The following is a 17,360-nucleotide window of genomic DNA, read 5'->3' as shown; positions in this document are numbered from 1 at the left end:
ACTGCAATGTTTCCTTACCAAATTCACTTCTGAGACTTTTTATGCGAGAAATCAACGATATAAAGCTCAAATATGGGCCGTTTTACGAAAATGGATGGCTAATTGCAAATTTGGTAAAACTGTGTGGCGGAGTTCAGCTGCCTGTGTTAGGGCTCGCCGCCTGGCCTGCCTCTCCTCAGACCCGGCTTGCTGTGAGCTCGATTGAGCTCGAACGGCTGCTGCTGCCCACAGCACCTCATACCCGCGCAAAGTCACCGTTTGGGCTGGTGGACTACTACCAAACGCCGCTGCCCTGACAAAGCGCCAGGGCCTGCATCTCCTCTCTTCCTAGCTAAATGGCCCGTGTGTGAGAGCGCGGTCAGCGAGCTTGTTACACCAGCAATCTCTTACCAAATGTTACACACATGTCACGCCACTTAGCTATACAACATATAACTATATGTTTTATAAAGCTAACAACGGTGTCCGATTTCAAGTTAATGAATATTTGGTAGGCGTACGGGTTTTCGATTAGCTGCGACTGTCCCTGCAATCCTATGTGTACAGATTGCGGCTAGTTAGCTTCATTTTTGGTCGTAATTTGAGTATATTTACAGTTTGAATTTACGTCCCCACTTATACAACATCTAACTATATGTTTTATAAAGCTAACAACTGTGTCCGATTTCAAGTTAAGGAATATTTGTGAGCTGTAAGGGTTTTCGTTAGCTGCGACTGTCCCTGCAATCCTATGTGTACAGATTGCGGCTAGTTAGCTTCATTTTTGGTCGTAATTTGAGTATATTTACAGTTTGAATTTCGTCACGCCACTTATACAACATCTAACTATATTTTTTATAAAGCTAACAACGGTGTCCGATTTCAAGTTAATGAATATTTGTGAATTCCAGAGGAATTCTAAGAGGAGGCTAGCTAGCTCTCATTGATAGAGCTCCATCCAGCCGCAGGCTCTATCAATGAGACTCATGGACAAGCGGCGTTTATTTTCCCAATCGTTTGTTTAAATAACTCAACACATTATAATTACACACATTATAAGATTAACTAGAATCTGTGGTAAGAGAATGCTGGCGTAACAAGCTTCGCTGACGCGCTTTCACTCCACATACACCGGGCATTTAGCTAGCTAGCAGGAAGAGGGGAGTTGCAGGCCCTGGAGCTCTGTCAGAGCAGCGGCGTTTGGTAGTAGTCCACCAGCCCATAACGTGTGTTTGACGTTTGAGGTGCTGTGGGCTGCAGCAGCCGTGCGACCGAATCGGGCTCACAGCAAGCCGGTGTTACACCGGGGTCTGTGGAGGAAGGCAGGCCAGGCGGCGAGGCAGCAACACAGGCAGCACCAGCCTCTGAAGTCCGACACAGTCGGACAAAATTTGCAATTAGACATCAATTTTTTCGTAAAAGCGGCCCATATTTGACCTCTAAGTAGTTGATTTCCGCATAAAAAATTCTCAGAAGTGAATTTAATGGTAAAATAGCATATGAACAATGTATACATTTTTCGAGATCTGCGCGACCTAGATTCAGAAGACTAACTGATCTCAGGTCAGTTGTGTAGCCTATGTAAATGTTGGCGTGACCGTTCTCTTAATACACCCATGGGCTGACAAAGGTTCCGGTTTTGGGAGGTTGACGTCAACTTCCAGCTTTGTTGGGATTCGCCCGTTTTCAGCGGCAGTTTCAAAATATGAAATTTTCATAGTAAAAGGGTGTCAATGGGATTTTGAGCTTCTATGTATGTCCTATTTACCCACCGAACTATCTTATTCAACTATGACAGGATAAAATCGGTTTTGCATTCTATCACCCCTTTAAAATGTAAGGAGTAGAAAGTACAGATAATTGTGTGAAAATGTAAGGAGTAGAAGTAAAAAGTCTGCTGTAAAATAATTACTCCAGTAAAGTATAGATACCCAAAATTTCTACTTAAGTAAGGTAACAAAGTATTTGTACTTCGTTACTTGACACCTCTGCTTGTGAATCATGTGGTTCTTTTTATTTGCAATCATTCTTATTGTTACAAGATTGCAAACTTCTTTAGGGAGTATTTAAAGCTGTCTTCTATTGCCATTCAAAGTGTTTGTTTTTCTCCTTCAGGCTTTGTGAGCTATGACAACCCTGTGTCATCACAGGCAGCCATCCAGTCAATGAATGGTTTCCAGATCGGGATGAAGAGGCTGAAGGTGCAGCTGAAGCGTTCAAAGAATGACAGCAAGCCTTACTGAAGGTGCTGAGGCACTGCAGACTTAGTTAGGCAGGGTGGTGTTATGGTAAGTGGAGTATGAATAACCAAGACTGGTCCACTCAGAAACTAGTCTATGCATTACAGGGTGATGTCTGCTGCGCTGCCTCTTCTGCTCATTTTAACACATGAGCTTAAAGCTACATGCCAGATTTTCCAGGCTAGACTGGGTTCTTCCTGTGTTATGTTGTGGTTTATGCACTTTGTCCTTTGAACAAACAAGAAAACAGGTGTCTTTTCATTTAAGTTGAAATGTTTGCTGTGGTACATAATACACATATGAGTTAATTGTTAGGTTGTGTTGCACATTGACAGTCAGGTCACATAGGTGCCAAATCCTTCTTGTTCCCCTTTCCCCTCCACCACTCACACCCATCAGGCAGCAGCTGGAAAAAGACAGAGCCACATATGATTAGGCAGCAGAAATCATTACCAGGTTTTATTTGACATTTTCACAAACCAAATGGGTGGTTGTCCCTACTTTCGTATTAGATATCTGTATTAACTCTTGAAATGGAGCCAATGCATGTGATATACACCTAAATGAGTAGTAGGTACAGAAGTGTCTGTTGTTTACCAGGAAGAGCTCCACTTAAAACATGCACATTGCATCTAGACTATTTGTCCTCATTCTGCATTTGTAAAGTGTGTGTGTTGGTGCGAGCGTGCATGCGTGTTGTGAGGGCAGAGTCTAGATCAGCGACTGTGTGAACATCTTGGTGTTTCCACTCTGAGCTAAAGTCACTGAAGTCAGGTTTAACCTCCTTGTTGCTAGAGGGAGAAAGGAGTCTGCCACCGGTTTCTGAGCTACATCTAAAGATGACACATTAATGCTTGTTTAAATGGGACTTGTCTGTCTGCTGCAGCTGTTGCATGGCTTACACTTATCAAGTGGCCTCAGGTGGATGGCTGCACATTTGGGTATGGGTTGTGTTGTATACAAACATTGGCTGGAATTGATTTCTGTATGACATGAATATAATACGTCTGTCATTTCTTGTATTTTTCTTTATGTGGAGGTTAGTAAGACATGTTTCTAATGCAGTTCAAATTGCATTAAGTATAGACATTTTTAGAGAACTAAACACAGCATGTTTCAGCTATAAGAGGCATCAATACAAACCAAACACCACAGGCTCGTTTCACTCATCTGCCTGATGCAGATAGAATGCTTTGTATAATACATGTTATGGTTTTAGCTGGTTTTTACCTTGAATCCAGGTGTTTGGTAAAAATTCATCAACATCCCTCAGCTACTGTCCTGCTAGCTAGCGGCTAGCTGATCTCTTGAGGGCTACACCACTGTGTCTCTCACTGAATCTCTTCTGTGATTGGACAATTCATATATGTGTCAATTGCTCAAGGCAAACCTGTCAGTTGCTTAGACTTGCAAGAAATCATGTTTTTTTTTTATAGAACTAGATGTATATTTAAACTATTATGCCTTTTCTATTTTTATATAGGTTTTATACTTCCCCTGTGTGTTGGGGAACTATTTATTGCCTAAATTATTTTACTGAATTGAAATTATTTTGAAAGACAAATGTAAAGTCCAACAACTCCATTTGATCTCCTGATGTGTGTCCTCTCCTTGCCTGTTTTGGTGATGTGTACTACGTGTCTGTGTGGCATGGCTGTGTGTGTAGGATCCATCATAAAACCCCTCCCTGTCATACATGCCTTCATCTGAATAAATCACTAATTTTCCAAAAACACAGGGAGCATAGTTTATTCTAGAAGTCAATTTCAAAATGTGTCTGTTTGTCCTGTCTTTCTATGTGAATAAATAGTGACTTTATGTGTTGTCCTGGGCATATTTCTAGTACTAGAACTAGTTTTAAAACTGATCCCAGGTCTAAGTCCAAAGATTGAGTCAGAGTACAACCATGTTTGATGCAGGTATGAATCTGTCACTGTTCCAGGGTCATTTACACCAAAATCACCCTGTTGCGTGTAGTATTGTCCCATTCACTCACTTTACGTCAACACTGGAAGGGTCTTGGTATGTTGTATACCAAAGCATGTTTGCTATTGCACAAAAATCAAGATTATGTATCAGGGAGTGTGTGTGTGTGTGTGTGTGTGTGTGTGTGTGTGTGTGTGTGTGTGTGTGTGTGTGTGTGTGTGTGTGTGTGTGTGTGTGTGTGTGTGTGTGTGTGTGTGTGTGTGTGGGAGCGATAGAAGTAATGCCTGAAGTAAAAATGAAACAACTGTTGTTGCTCTTAGGGGGAACTGTTTGGGTCTTTGTAAATCATAGTGTGGTCTAGACCTACTCTATCTGTAAAGAGTCCTGAGATAACTTTTGTTGTGATTTGAATTACTAGTCGTAAGGTTATAATGAGTTGCGTGTAAGCCATTTCTGGCTATGGCAAGCCATTTTACCATTTAATATCTAGACTGGATCAATCAAAGTTGTAGATATCATAATACACAATTTCTACTAGTAAGAATGTTATTGTGGATATCTTTCATTATTGTTTGGACTAGAGAAAATATAATTTGAACTGTTACAAATGCTGTTATGGATATCTAAAATGTAATTACAGATAGGAGTGTGTTTCAATTAAATGTTAAAGTGGCTTTCCATACTGGCCTGAACAGGATCTGCTGTTAATCACCACACAGTGTTATAATGGATGTTACATTGACAAATGCATCGTTACATTTGTTAATGTAACCTTTGAAGTTTGTTATGTGTTGACATCAACAAACCGTAGCCATTTGACGCCACCTTCCTGTTGGTACCTTTTATAAGTTAATGAAGATCACCTAACTAACTTTCAGTTTTTGTAGTTTTACCTAGGAACCTACCTCTTCATAGGACATGTCCTTTCACTCACTCCATAGGTTACCAGTTGGCCAGGGACAGTTCCTGTTTCTTCTCTGTGGGCTGGACCTTGTTTCATTTTTACTGTGGCACACTGGCTGCATGTCTTGAAAATAAGACGTTTTAAAGGCCCAAGTAAAAAAATAAAAATAAATAATTCTATGAAAAGACCAAAACCGACAATGCGTTAGTCTGTCTCTTAATACTCTGACTTCCCTACTTTGTCTGATTGTGGCTCTCAGCCCATCGGTTCTTACTGAAGATGTACATCATGTAAAAAAGGGCCCCCAAACATTTAGTTTTATTTAAAATAGATCTACCATTTCCTTAAACAACTGGCCACTAGTTTTTTATTAAAAAAAAAACAGGAGGAAAGGTGCATTTGTCAGAGACTATTTTCAGTGGCGGATTAATCCACATTTGGTGCACTACAGTAGTGAGTATTCGTTGCAGCAAGATGGTGTGTGTGGAATTGATAAATAAAAATAAAGTACTGTGTGTGTGTGTGTGTGTGTGTGTGTGTGTGTGTGTGTGTGTGTGTGTGTGTGTGTGTGTGTGTGTGTGTGTGTGTGTGTGTGTGTGTGTGTGTGTGTGTGGTGTCTATGGTGATGAAGGAATATGTCACCCAGTGCAACAGTGGGGCTCATTGATGTGTTTTATGACATGCTATACCAGGCTATGATACACATAATACTTGTTAGGAGGATCTGGTCATTGTTGCTTTTAATCTGCACATGGGATTTGTTGACTATAAAGTATAGAGAATATCACCAGACATATCCTTTCATTTGTGGATAAAACAAGAGGCAAAACATCCATATGTAAATGGAAAGTAATTCTTTCTTAAAAAACTTAAAATGTATACTTTAGATTTTACTGACCATTTTCAAACGCATGATGTGTAGTTTCAGGGATTTTACCCTTCCGTTAGGCAGCCATTGGTTTTCATTCATTTCTTGAAAACTGCTCAAATGCTCTAATCCCTCAGTTTGTACATCAGGTGTGCATTCCTCTTTGTTGTCAAAGTTGCATTTCCGTTGTGCAGTTAAGCAATGCAGACTTATCCAAGCAATCTGCAATATTAGTGCAAAACTATACTGGTATGGTACTTTAAATACCTTTTTGAAAATCATTTTCCAAATCCATTGACAGTATGGAACATTTTACTTTTATACTTAGTTTTTTAATTGCATAATTCAAGTGCCAGTTAACACTTGATAATTGATAACTGGTCAGTATAACAAAGTCACAACTCCATGATTTTTGTAGAGCTGCTGTTCCAGACCTCTGTGTGCCCTGCATGTTGTCGCTGACTATGTGCTGCTGCCATTTTATTCAGGCTGCTATGTGTTGCTTTTGTTGTCATCCAGCTCAGTTCCTGGTAGCATGTGGCTTGTCCTCACTCTGTCCCTGACTGACTGTTGAGTGTTTAGACAGTAACACACAGATGATCATTCTTGGTTTCTCTACTCTCTCCTGTGTGCGTTCCATTGCGGTTTAACCTAGGTTTGTCTCCCTGTTGTGTTTTTCTTTTTGTTTTGTTTTCTAGATCTCTTCCTGTTTGCCCTAGCATGTTGATGTGGCATCACAGTTCATCGTCCAGTCCTTGTCTTCTGCGCTTCTCTGATGCTTCCAATTTCACCATTGACCTTATGTTTGGCATTGATTACCGAGAGGTTTTGTTTTGTTGTTTCCCATACGTCCTCTGTGCTGCAACAGGGGCACTAGAAAGACTGCCCCTGAACATGTTGGAAAGTTACATTACACGTTACAGAATCTATTTTTCTAGAACTGACTTACATAACCAGTAGATTTTTGCAAAATCAGTCTGACACAAGTTTGACCTTTCCCTTAGTTTGGATCTCCTGTGTTGTGGAGCAGTCCTCCCAGTGCCCCTGTCCTCTGGTGGTGTTGTGTTTTTTTGTGTGTAAGCAGCTAATCTTTCGTGTGTGCGTGTGTGTGTGTCCTGAATTAGAAACACTTTTAGTGATCACATGTTGTTAGATATTAGTAATTAGACTAGCTAAGGGTTCATCTTTGGGAGTTTCCATTTGAGTGATGTTATGAGGAGGTAACATTTATCGTCAGTGTAAAAAATCTGTTTTTACTTTAAGCCTATCGACTGACCACCGCATTCACATGATGCTGTTCTGCTCTTTTGTGTGGAGAATCAGACCCACAATCCACAGAGGAGAGACTTTTGTTACAGTGTATTTAGTATGCATGATTTTTTTTTTATATATATCTGCACTGAAATTCTTGGCAAAATGTGATCTTGTTTGTGTTAAGTTAAATTATGAATAAACTAGTGCCAGATGTTTTGCACAAATCAGCCTTTTCCCCTTTTATTGGTCAGACTAGTTGTAGAAGCAGAGGTCACTGAAATGCCTGCGCTGCCCTCTGGTGTTCCAAAACGGACATTACAGGCAACGGAAGCATCACTGCACATGGCGCTTATTAACATTACTCTTGGCAGCAGGTAACGTTAGCTTACTGTTAGCTAGTAGCTAGCTTCGACACAGTTAAAATGGAGGATTTCAACACCGGGACGTCCAACATTCTGCAGCTGAAGACAGAGGAGACTAGCTGACCTTTAAGACACCATAGACACTGCCCGGAGAAACACCACCGACGGGATGCAATGCTGCTTCCAATTGCATCTCATAAGCTTATGCTGCATTCAATCTTGTTGTAAAGTACCCTTCTGCTATCTAGTGATTATTTTTGTTGTTTAATAGCAATTGACTGGTGAAATAAGTCATTGTTGCATTTCAAATAAATCTGTTAAATTTTACCATATGGCCTTAGCAATAAGCAAGCCGTTCTTTAATGTCACTAACTGTCGTTTTGTGCTCCATTTTAAAAGTATCGTTTTAGCACCGGTATGTCAGAAAGGAAAAAAAAATATACTAAACACTATACAAACGGAGGTGGAGGGTGATCACAGACCAGTATCAAACACCAGTGGCCAACTCATACTGTGTTTGTATTCATTGAATACAGGGTCCTTACAGGCTGTAGTCTGTTTCCCTGACCAGTGGACCAACATTGTGAACAACAGCCATGATCTCATCCTGCTTTAGTATTTTGTACTTTATTTATTAGGGCCCGAGCACCAACCGCGGCGAAGGCCCTATTGAAACTGAAGGAATTATTATTATGGCAAACAAATTGCCTTTTTGAGGGGCTTAACATATTCAAAAACTCACCAAAATTGGAGGTCGCATCAAATCTGATGAAAATTTACGTATTTTAAGGGATTCGGGAATAGGCGCACAAAAATGGCTCGCTAGCTCCCCTACAAAGTAAAAAAAAAATTGAGCCCTTACAGTACGTTTAACGTAGACTAACGAAACTTGGTACACATATGTAACATGTCAAGACGTACAAAAAACCTCATTGGAGCCTTACGCTAAACCCAAAAGGAAGTCCACCATTTTTAATTGAAAGTTCGAAATTAGTGCGATTTTGGCCATTTCCACGTCGTACTTTAACGAACTCCTCCTAGAGATTTCATCCGATCAACTTCAGATTTGGTCTGTTACATCTTAAGACATTAAATATGAAAAGTTATTAAAAGAAAAACTTTTCGTCATAGGGCATGGCTGTGGCTGTGGCCATTTTGTGCGTTTCGCCATCGAAACAGGAAGTGGGTGTAACTCGAGTGTACATTGTCCAATTGGCTCGAAACTTTTCAGGATTCATAACACTCTAACTCTGAGGACATTTACAGGACAAAATTGACTCAAAGTCATAGCGCCCCCTATAGGCAACAGGAAGTCGGCCCAAAACTATATGTGCTATACTTTAACAAACTTCTCCTAGAGATTTTATCCGATGGACTTCAAACTTGGTCTGTACCATCTCAACACCTTAAAGATGAAAAGTTATTAAAAGAAAAACTTTTCGTCAGACGGTGTGGGCGTGGCGTGGCGGCCATTTTGAGTGTTTAGCGATGAACAAAGAAGTTGTTGTAACTTGAGTGTACATTGTCGTATCTGCCCGAGATTTCTCACTATTGACAAGGGTCCAGGCCTGAGGACATCTACAGGCCAAAATTGACTTTTGGTCATAGCGCCCCTCGCTGGCAACAGGAAATGCGCCTTATATGACAAACATCATCTGATTTACATGAAACTTATGTGTGGTCTACATGTGATACTGAGCCGCCCCCTATACTTTAACCACGCCCATTTACTCAGGCCACACCCCCTTTCATAACATTTGAACCGTTCAAGGTAGAGTCTTGTGTGAGGTGTCATTGAACTCAGCGGAGCGTTCCTTCTTCATTGGTGATGGTTTGGCCCGCCCCCTATGTTTAAGCCACGCCCCTTTTATAACTAATGATCCGTTTGATGTAGACCTTTGTGTGAGATTTCATTGAACTCAGCAGAGACTTCCTTTTTAGTTGGTGATCGTCCCCTATGCTTTAGCGCCGACAGCAGCGAAGGCCCTATTGAAACTGAAGGAATTATTATTCTTTCTTTCTTTCCTTCTTTCTTTCTTTCTTTCTTTCTATTCTTTTTCCCGTCAAATGAATTGGCTTTTTGAGGGGCTTAACATATTCAAAAACTCACCAAATAATAAAAATAATTGAGTCCCTGCAGTGCGTTTAACGTCCGGAATCATGTAAAAAATGTAAAACATTACACATGTTTGTACAAAAAACAAATAAAACCAAACCAAAACCCAAAAACCCCTTTGATTTCAAAGTTCGAAATTAGTGCGATTTTGGCCATTTCCACATGTCGTACTTTAACGAACTCCTCCTAGAGATTTCATCCGATCAACTTCAAACTCTGTCTGTGCCATCTTAAGCTGTTAAAGATGAAAATTTGTTAAAAGAAAAACTTTTGCTGCTGGGGCGGCCATTTTGTGCGTTTCGCCGCCGAAACAGGAAGTGGGTGTAACTCGAGTGTACGTTGTCCAACTGGCTCGAAACTTTTCAGGATTCATAAGAGTCCAACCCTGAGGACAAATAAAGGCCGATATTTACTTAAAGTCGTAGCGCCTCCTAGTGGCAACAGGAAGTAGGCCTAAAAGTCAGAGATTTCATCCGATGGACTTCAAACTTGGTCTGTATCATCTCAACACCTTAAAGATGAAAAATTATTGAAAGAAAAACTTTTCGTCAGACGGTGTGGGCGTGGCGTTGCGACCATTTTGAGTGTTTAACGATGAACAAAGAAGTTGTAACATGAGTGTACGTTGTCGTATCTGCCCGAAATTTCTCACAATTGACAAGGGTCCAGGCCTGAGGCCACCTACAGGCCAAAATGGACTTTTGGTCATAGCGCCCCCCGCTGGCAACAGGAAATCTGCCTTATATGACATCATCCGATTTACATGAAAGTCAGAATGTGTGGTCTACATGTGATACTGAGCCGCCCCCTATACTTTAACCACGCCCACTTACTCAGGCCACGCCCCCTTTGATAACATTTGAACCGTTTAAAGATGAACTGAACTGAAATAATCAGCATTGATAACGTGTTGGTTATGACAAATAAAAATGAATTACACTAAAAATTTTATTAAAAAAAAATCAATATAGCTTTTTTTAAGCAACACAAAAATTACGTTTGTTAGTATTAGAACGCTGACAATTTCGATGATGTCACTGGCATGGTAGGACCTGCGAAGGTATATAGGCTACAGTGCAGCATACACATGAAAATGAGTAATTTTAATGGCATGGGTTACGCATTTGAGCCTGTGAGGGACAGGCCTGTAGTGTCTGACTACTACCACATGGAGGATGATCAGTTTCCGGCTACACCTTTGGATCGTTTGGGGGGGAGTGACTGGTGTGTGTGTGGGCGCTGCCGGAGCATGGACACTGCAATTGAATCCATCTGTTGCAGAGAGGTCAACCTGGACCATTTACTGATGGATGTACAATGCATCACCATGCATAGGTCATTTCGGATGCTGTGTGGTGAGAGAGAGGTGTTGGAGGTGGCTATGCTTTCTCTGAGGGATGTCCAAACTGAGACGCTGGAGCGCCCTGTAAGTAGCAGGTAGGTAACATTCTATTTTACGAATTGGCGATTGTGCTAGGCTAGGTTAGCCTAGGCTAACTCGTTATCTGCATTTCTCATACTGTTTAGGTTGACAGCTTACCAGCAGTTCACTCTTTGGGCGAGGGGGCATTTGGGAAGGAGGAATAGGATTCCGATCCCATCCTGTGCTGTCAACTACATCAGGGATCTTTTCCCCTCAGCCCAATATCAAGGATTCGAGTATGCTTTGGACTTGTAAATAAACGTATTTCACACAATATGTCAGACGCGTCATGTACTCATTGACGTTTTCAACACCTGTCTCCCGTAATGTCACTGATAGTCTCTATAATATATTAAACACTAGAAATCACGACTATAATAATTTTATTGACAAGGCAGGGGGTAGAGAGAAAGCTAGCTAAATACAAGAAACAGCAAGCTAGCTTAACCCTTTAAGCGCCAAAGTCGCAAATTTTGCGACAGGACGCTGTACTGAATCAAACCAAGGGGGTAAGCTTCGCTTCAGAACTCGAGCCATCATGGCGCCATTTTGTTGCTAACTGGCCATCACCTCCTGTTAGCATTTTCACCGCCATTTTTTTTTTACGTCACTTGACTGAGAATAACTTTACATCCGAAGCGTTTAAAGACTCGATTTGTCCATTGTTTAGTTCTAAAGAAACACGACAACGCATAAAAGGCTCCATTACCTTGTATCTCACGTTATGGCTCCGTAGCAGACGTTTTTGTAAAAATAGGCTAACGATTGTGTCATAACCAAGTGACTTACTGTCGCACAGTAGAGGAATTACCGTATAGTACAGGAGAAGCTCGCAGGCAGTTTCGACTTACATTAGCTGTTTAGGTTTAATTACTAATGTTAACTAGCATGTTAGTTAGCAATAATTAGCCTGTGCTTATGTTATCTCCTTGGGAATGATTGAGATTTCTCTTGGCACAGCTACCAGAACACTTACAACTTTCAGACACGTTGCTCACGTCACATTTACACTGTCTCTCTCAGTTGGAGGCTGCGCAGTAAAGCTGGCCATCACCGGAAAAGTGCTTCTAATAGCCTTCACTGGTCTCCGTCCAGAGCAACAGGCTCTGTTGGTCCATTATATATATGTCAATGAATCAAACAGCTGTTTTCTCTGAATAGAGTGTTATATGTCATTCACACTCCCCTCCACTAGTTGGCAGACATCCTGTACTAAGACTTTAGCTCAGAAATAGGCTACATCATGCTTCAATGCAAAATGTTCGAGGAAATCAAACTTGACTTTTTTGGTCAAAAGCGACTAGCGACTTTTTCTGGTGTTATCAGAGACTTTTGAGGTGTTTGGAGACTCGTGAAAGCACATATCACTCTACAATTACTGTGCAGGTGCTGTCGTGAGCCCCTCCCCCGTTCAAAGCGCATAGCGGTCAGTCTCTCAGTAGCCTCGCGCAGCACCCCGGCCTGCCGTCAGAGCAGAGATGAGACACACAGCACTCCGCGTCCAGGCTGCATTGAATCATGTATACGCCGCCATTCTTGCCCTGGCTTACAGAGCAGGTGTAAATGTAAATGTTTCTTCACTCTTACACAAAATAATTAGGGACACGACGCGGTACTGAATCAAACAGCTGTTTTCTCCAAAAAGAGTGTTATCATTCTGCAATTACTGTGCCCAATAAGCAGCGGTGCTGCCGTGAGCCCCTCCCCCGTCCAAAGCCCTTACAGGCGGTCAGTCTCTCAGTAGCCTCGCACAGCAGTCCCAGCCTGCAGTCAGAGCAGAGAGGAGACACACAGCACTCCACTACTTAGACCTTAGCTCAGAAATAAATACGTCATGCTTCAATGCAAAATGTCCGACGAAATCCTATCCAAACTTGACTTTTTTTGTCAAAAGCGACTAGCAACTTTTTCTGGTGTTATTGGAAACTTTTGTGATGTTTGGAGACTCGTGAAAGCACATATCACTCTACAATTACTGTGCTCAACTAGCAGCGGGTGCTGCCGTGAGCCCCTCCCCCGTCCAAAAAACAACAACAAACTAACAAAAAAAACGCCTACTGTTTACATGAGTTTTGTGGCGTAGTAATAGTTCTAGTTTACGACTGTTGGCTTACAATTTACTTTTTCCCTGTTCATGTGATATGTGGACAACATAACAAATGGATGGAGGGGGTAAATCTGATGAAATAAGTTCAACTCTCTTTCAAAATATCAGGTATTTCATGGAAATTACATAATCCAATATGGCTGCCGCCATATGACGTCATAATATGCAAATTAGATGGAAAAATGTACTCCCTAGATAAACGTTAGGTCATTCTGAATATTTGTTTCATTTACACTTTGTCTTTATCTCAAACCATTTTCAAGCCAGAGCCTTCTGAAATTTAGGTGTCAAAACCTAGTATTTTTTAAAATAAACAGCTAGCTCTAAATAAACAGGTTAACAGCTAACGTGCTAAATACAAGAAACAACCAGCTAGCTTAATACACAGGCTAACAGCTAGCTCTAAGTAAACAGGTTAACAGCTAGCTTGCTAAATGCCATATATATATATACTGACAAACAGAAAGCTAGCTTATAACATTGTCAATTACAGATTTAATTGATAAAACACACCAAGGCTACACTTTCTAGTCTTTCCAGGAGCAGTTTCAGATTAGAGAGAGCAAGTATGAACTGAGGGGAATGTGCATGTTCACAAAGATAACGATTAGAACAAATGTAAAACAAAGATGTATATCAGCAAAAGGAGTAAACTTGTGGAATCTTTTAGATGAGGAAGTAAAAATGTGTTACACGTTACAAAGATATTAAAAAAAAAAAACTAAAAAGTCGGATGACTAACAATATAAAAGTGAGTCATGAATGTCAATGTGTATATGAATGGGAATGTATTTTATTTTTTATTTTTGCACGTGTGATAATATGTATATAAATACAGAAATTAATGATAAAACATGTTAATATAAATTGATAATATCCTGAGGGACTTAAGAACAAAAAAAGAATAAAATAAAATGTATATAGGGTAGGTGTAATAAGCTAATGCTTCAACACACCTCAAATACACCTTTTCGATCTGTATTGATTGAACGATTTAAGATGACACTGCATGAACTACACTTCGTGACACTTTTTTTTTGAGATGTGTATTTATGTGATTGATTTAAATAAACTAAACTACTAAGCATGTAGAAAAAAAAACACTGTTTTGAACTGATATTGCCTAGAGGAATATGGTTATACAGTAGGCCTATTATGGATAAACAGAAATATTGTATGTAGGTACAAAATGAGTATAGATAATATATGTAAGGGTTAATGCCCGACGAGGTGTCCATTGTCAGGTATTAATGGACGACGGCGAGGCGTGAACCGTCCGATGCGCAGCGGAGGGCGGTTCACGTGGTTGCCTCCGCCGAAGTCCATTAATACCTGACAACACACTAAAAACTCCTGGGTTAAAAATAACCCATAATGGGTTATTTTTGACCCAACTCCTGGGTTAAAAAGGAACCAACTAATTTCTGGGTTATTTCAACCCAGAAAATTGGGTTATTCTTTTTGACCCAACTTCTGGGTTAAATATTTGACCCAAATCTTGGGTTAAAATAACCCAACAGTGTAGTTAATATAACCCAACTTCTGGGTTAAATATTTGACCCAAATCTTGGGTTAAAATAACCCAACAGTGTAGTTAATATAACCCAACTTCTGGGTTAAATACCTGACCCAAATGTTTCGTTAAAATAACCCAACTTCTGGGTCAAAAGAACAACCCAATTTTCTGGGTTGAAATAACCCAGAAATTAGTTGGTCCCTTTTTAACCCAGGAGTTGGGTCAAAAATAACCTAACTTGGGTTACTATGCCAGTATGCCTTATTTCAGAAAATAAAACATTTTTACATTATATTACACACTTTAAGCACTTTTACATTTGTATTGCATTAAATTAAATTAAAATCTATATAAAAAGGAAAGAAACACACACACTTCCCAGTGAGCATTTGATGTCAATTTAACATCAATATGACATCAAACATTGACGTCAAAATTACGTCAAAATGTATTGACATATTTTGATATGATTTCAATGTCAAGCATCACTCAATTTCAACCTAAATGTACAATGACTGACAACATACACATAGATATATGTGCAAATTATTTAATTTATGTAAAACTTAGACATTAGAACATACATCATGTATTATGTAGTGGTTTCAAAATGTATCAACGTACAAAATCCCAATTCCTGTAGGGCATGGCTAATGTACATAATGTTTGTTTTTCTCCCATAGAAACCATTGATTTCTTTTGTGTGCATTACTGTATTTGATTAATATCACTATGCATCTTATCAAAATGCTATAAAATGCCCCCCTCCACTCCCTTGTGAATCTATGCCTGTGTACCTTTTAGTCTGGGTTACACAAGGATGGCAATATCCCGACCCGTCATAAATGGTCCTGAAATGTCAGTAAGAACCCATAGTAATGGAATATCCATGTTGTTTTATTCATAATACGTTTGGTGTACTGTATAATCCAGCTCATACAAAAGCAAAGTATTAAAAACAAAACTTATTTTCCGGTGTGGCTGAAGACATTTCCCATCACACGAGTTAGGTTGAAGCACACTGGCGTGTTCACGAGACTTCTCGGGCCTTCTGTGGTGTCTGTTGAGGAAACACAAACACAAAACACAGAGTGAGGTCTGGTGTAATAGACATAAATGGACTGAGTCTTTAAAGTACATATCTTAGAGTTTTACTTACATTTTGCAGCCTCGCCATAAACTCCCTCTCCTTCTCCAGTCCCGAGGTCCCTGACTCCTGGTAGGGGGCAGGGGTTTTGTCTTGGAACTGGAGGAGGACTCAGGCTTGCGGTAACTCTTCCTGGGGGGGGAGGAGGAGGAGGCTTCTGGTTGCTCCGGTGATTGCGCGGTGTGGGTGAGGGCCTAGCGGAAATGCTCCCTCATCCTCTTTGACTGGGCCACGTTCAGGCTGAGGGCGTAGAAGCAGTCAGCGGTGGCCATGTTGTGGCACATAAAGGTGGCCACCATCTTCTGCTGCCCGACAGAAGGTTGTTCTTGACCTTAAAACAGTAGAAGAGAAAAGATTGCTACGGTTAGTTAAGCCAGAAGAGTTTTAATGAAATCCAGCATGAACAGATAAGTGACTGAGGAGAACTTACATGAGCAGACACAGCGGTCCTCAGGTCAGTGAAGTTGGGGGACCCTTTAAGGCTGATCTCCGCCCACGCTACCTGCAGGTGGTGCAAGAAGTTTTAGCATGGGCCCTTCCCAGCCGTGAAGAAAACCAGCTTGTTCGGTGGCTTGCTGGCCACCCGCAGCTGCAGCCACCTCTCCAGCCATCGAAACTCGTCAGTCTCTAAGAACATTTGGGCCACCCCAAAGGACTTGTTAGTCTTGTGTTCCCTGATCTGCAATACACAGAAAATGGACGGACTCTTTCAGAGGAAACATTAACAAAAACAACAGACTCACAAGCAGTGATGACAACAGGACACAGATTTTTATACTTACAGAGATCACAAAACCAACGCCACGCCTGGGCGGCGCCTCTGCGGCCTCTTTGACCTCGCAAACCCGGAGGTTACCAATCCGCCTGGGCAATGACCGTAATGGAGGCTGTGAAAGCCGCAAAGTAGCCGTAAAAACGGTAACGCGGCGACGGTGTGTGGTTCTCCTCCAGGGCGTCTGAAAGGAGAAAAGAAAAAGTATTTCAGCACACGAAGGGGAAGAAACATACACAAACAAGGACATATCACTATGGAGATGGACTATTTTCACTATTTTGGAAAGAGGGATGCACATTACCCAGCAGCTCTGGGATCCTCAGTGTGGCCCCCTCCTGACACCGCTTCAGGTCCTTGCAGGATATTATCCTGGCCTTCTTGTGGCTTTTCACTGCCAGCTGGTGCAGGACAACGTTCCTGGTTGTGTCTGTGATGCACTTTGTGACGGGGCGCAGCACGCTCACCACATCCATCGCAGTCAGGTGAGACTGGGCAGGCAGGGTTTCCCGAAAGTATTTGAGGAACTGCTGTATGGTTCTCAGGTAGAAATGTGCCGTTGTGATGGTCTTGCCTGGGGACTGGAGGTGGGATGTGTATCTGCAGAAACATAGGCTTTGAGTTAGTCATTGTTCACATCGGTTGTGTGTCATAACCACTTCACAATAATTCACATGGAAAGTCACACTTACTTTTGGATGCCATCAATGTTCCTTAAAATAGCAAACTGAACAATACAGTCTGTC

At 41.1% G+C, this 17,360-nt stretch overlaps 2 protein-coding genes and 1 long non-coding RNA gene across 20 annotated transcripts in view; 2 read left to right on the top strand and 1 right to left on the bottom strand.

Annotated features, from left to right (window-relative positions):
• The window catches only part of celf1 (cugbp, Elav-like family member 1), a 75,684-nt gene extending 68,286 nt beyond the window's left edge, over positions 1–7,398 (top strand). For 17 of the 18 annotated variants that reach the window (XM_039794616.1, XM_039794610.1, XM_039794609.1 and 14 more), the window contains one exon: positions 2,095–4,037. In XM_039794616.1, the coding sequence (XP_039650550.1) occupies positions 2,095–2,222 (128 nt within the window). In that variant the 3' untranslated portion in view covers positions 2,223–4,037. Of the gene's footprint in view, positions 1–2,094; positions 4,038–6,615 lie in introns of those variants that run through there. The other variant, XM_039794604.1, reaches the window with a different exon arrangement.
• A 3,305-nt stretch (positions 7,399–10,703) lies between these two features.
• On the top strand, positions 10,704–11,575 carry LOC120555675 (P2X purinoceptor 7-like). Its single transcript, XM_039794601.1, has 2 exons — positions 10,704–11,086; positions 11,177–11,575. Exons 1-2 carry the CDS (start codon positions 10,737–10,739, stop codon positions 11,325–11,327), a joined length of 501 nt encoding a protein of 166 aa, XP_039650535.1. The 5' UTR covers positions 10,704–10,736; the 3' UTR covers positions 11,328–11,575.
• A 3,999-nt stretch (positions 11,576–15,574) lies between these two features.
• LOC120555674 lies at positions 15,575–16,640 on the bottom strand. The gene is made up of 4 exons (XR_005638742.1): positions 16,625–16,640; positions 16,273–16,521; positions 15,855–16,173; positions 15,575–15,755 (listed from the first exon to the last, which is right to left on the bottom strand). It is a non-coding gene; the product is annotated as an uncharacterized LOC120555674 (long non-coding RNA).
• Positions 16,641–17,360: the final 720 nt, after the last annotated feature.

Source organism: Perca fluviatilis, chromosome 3 (genome assembly GCF_010015445.1).
Source record: "Perca fluviatilis chromosome 3, GENO_Pfluv_1.0, whole genome shotgun sequence".
Classification (NCBI taxonomy): Eukaryota; Metazoa; Chordata; class Actinopteri; order Perciformes; family Percidae; genus Perca; species Perca fluviatilis.
The sequence above is the reverse complement of the archived record's forward strand: the minus strand, read 5'-3'. Positions and strand labels throughout refer to the sequence as shown.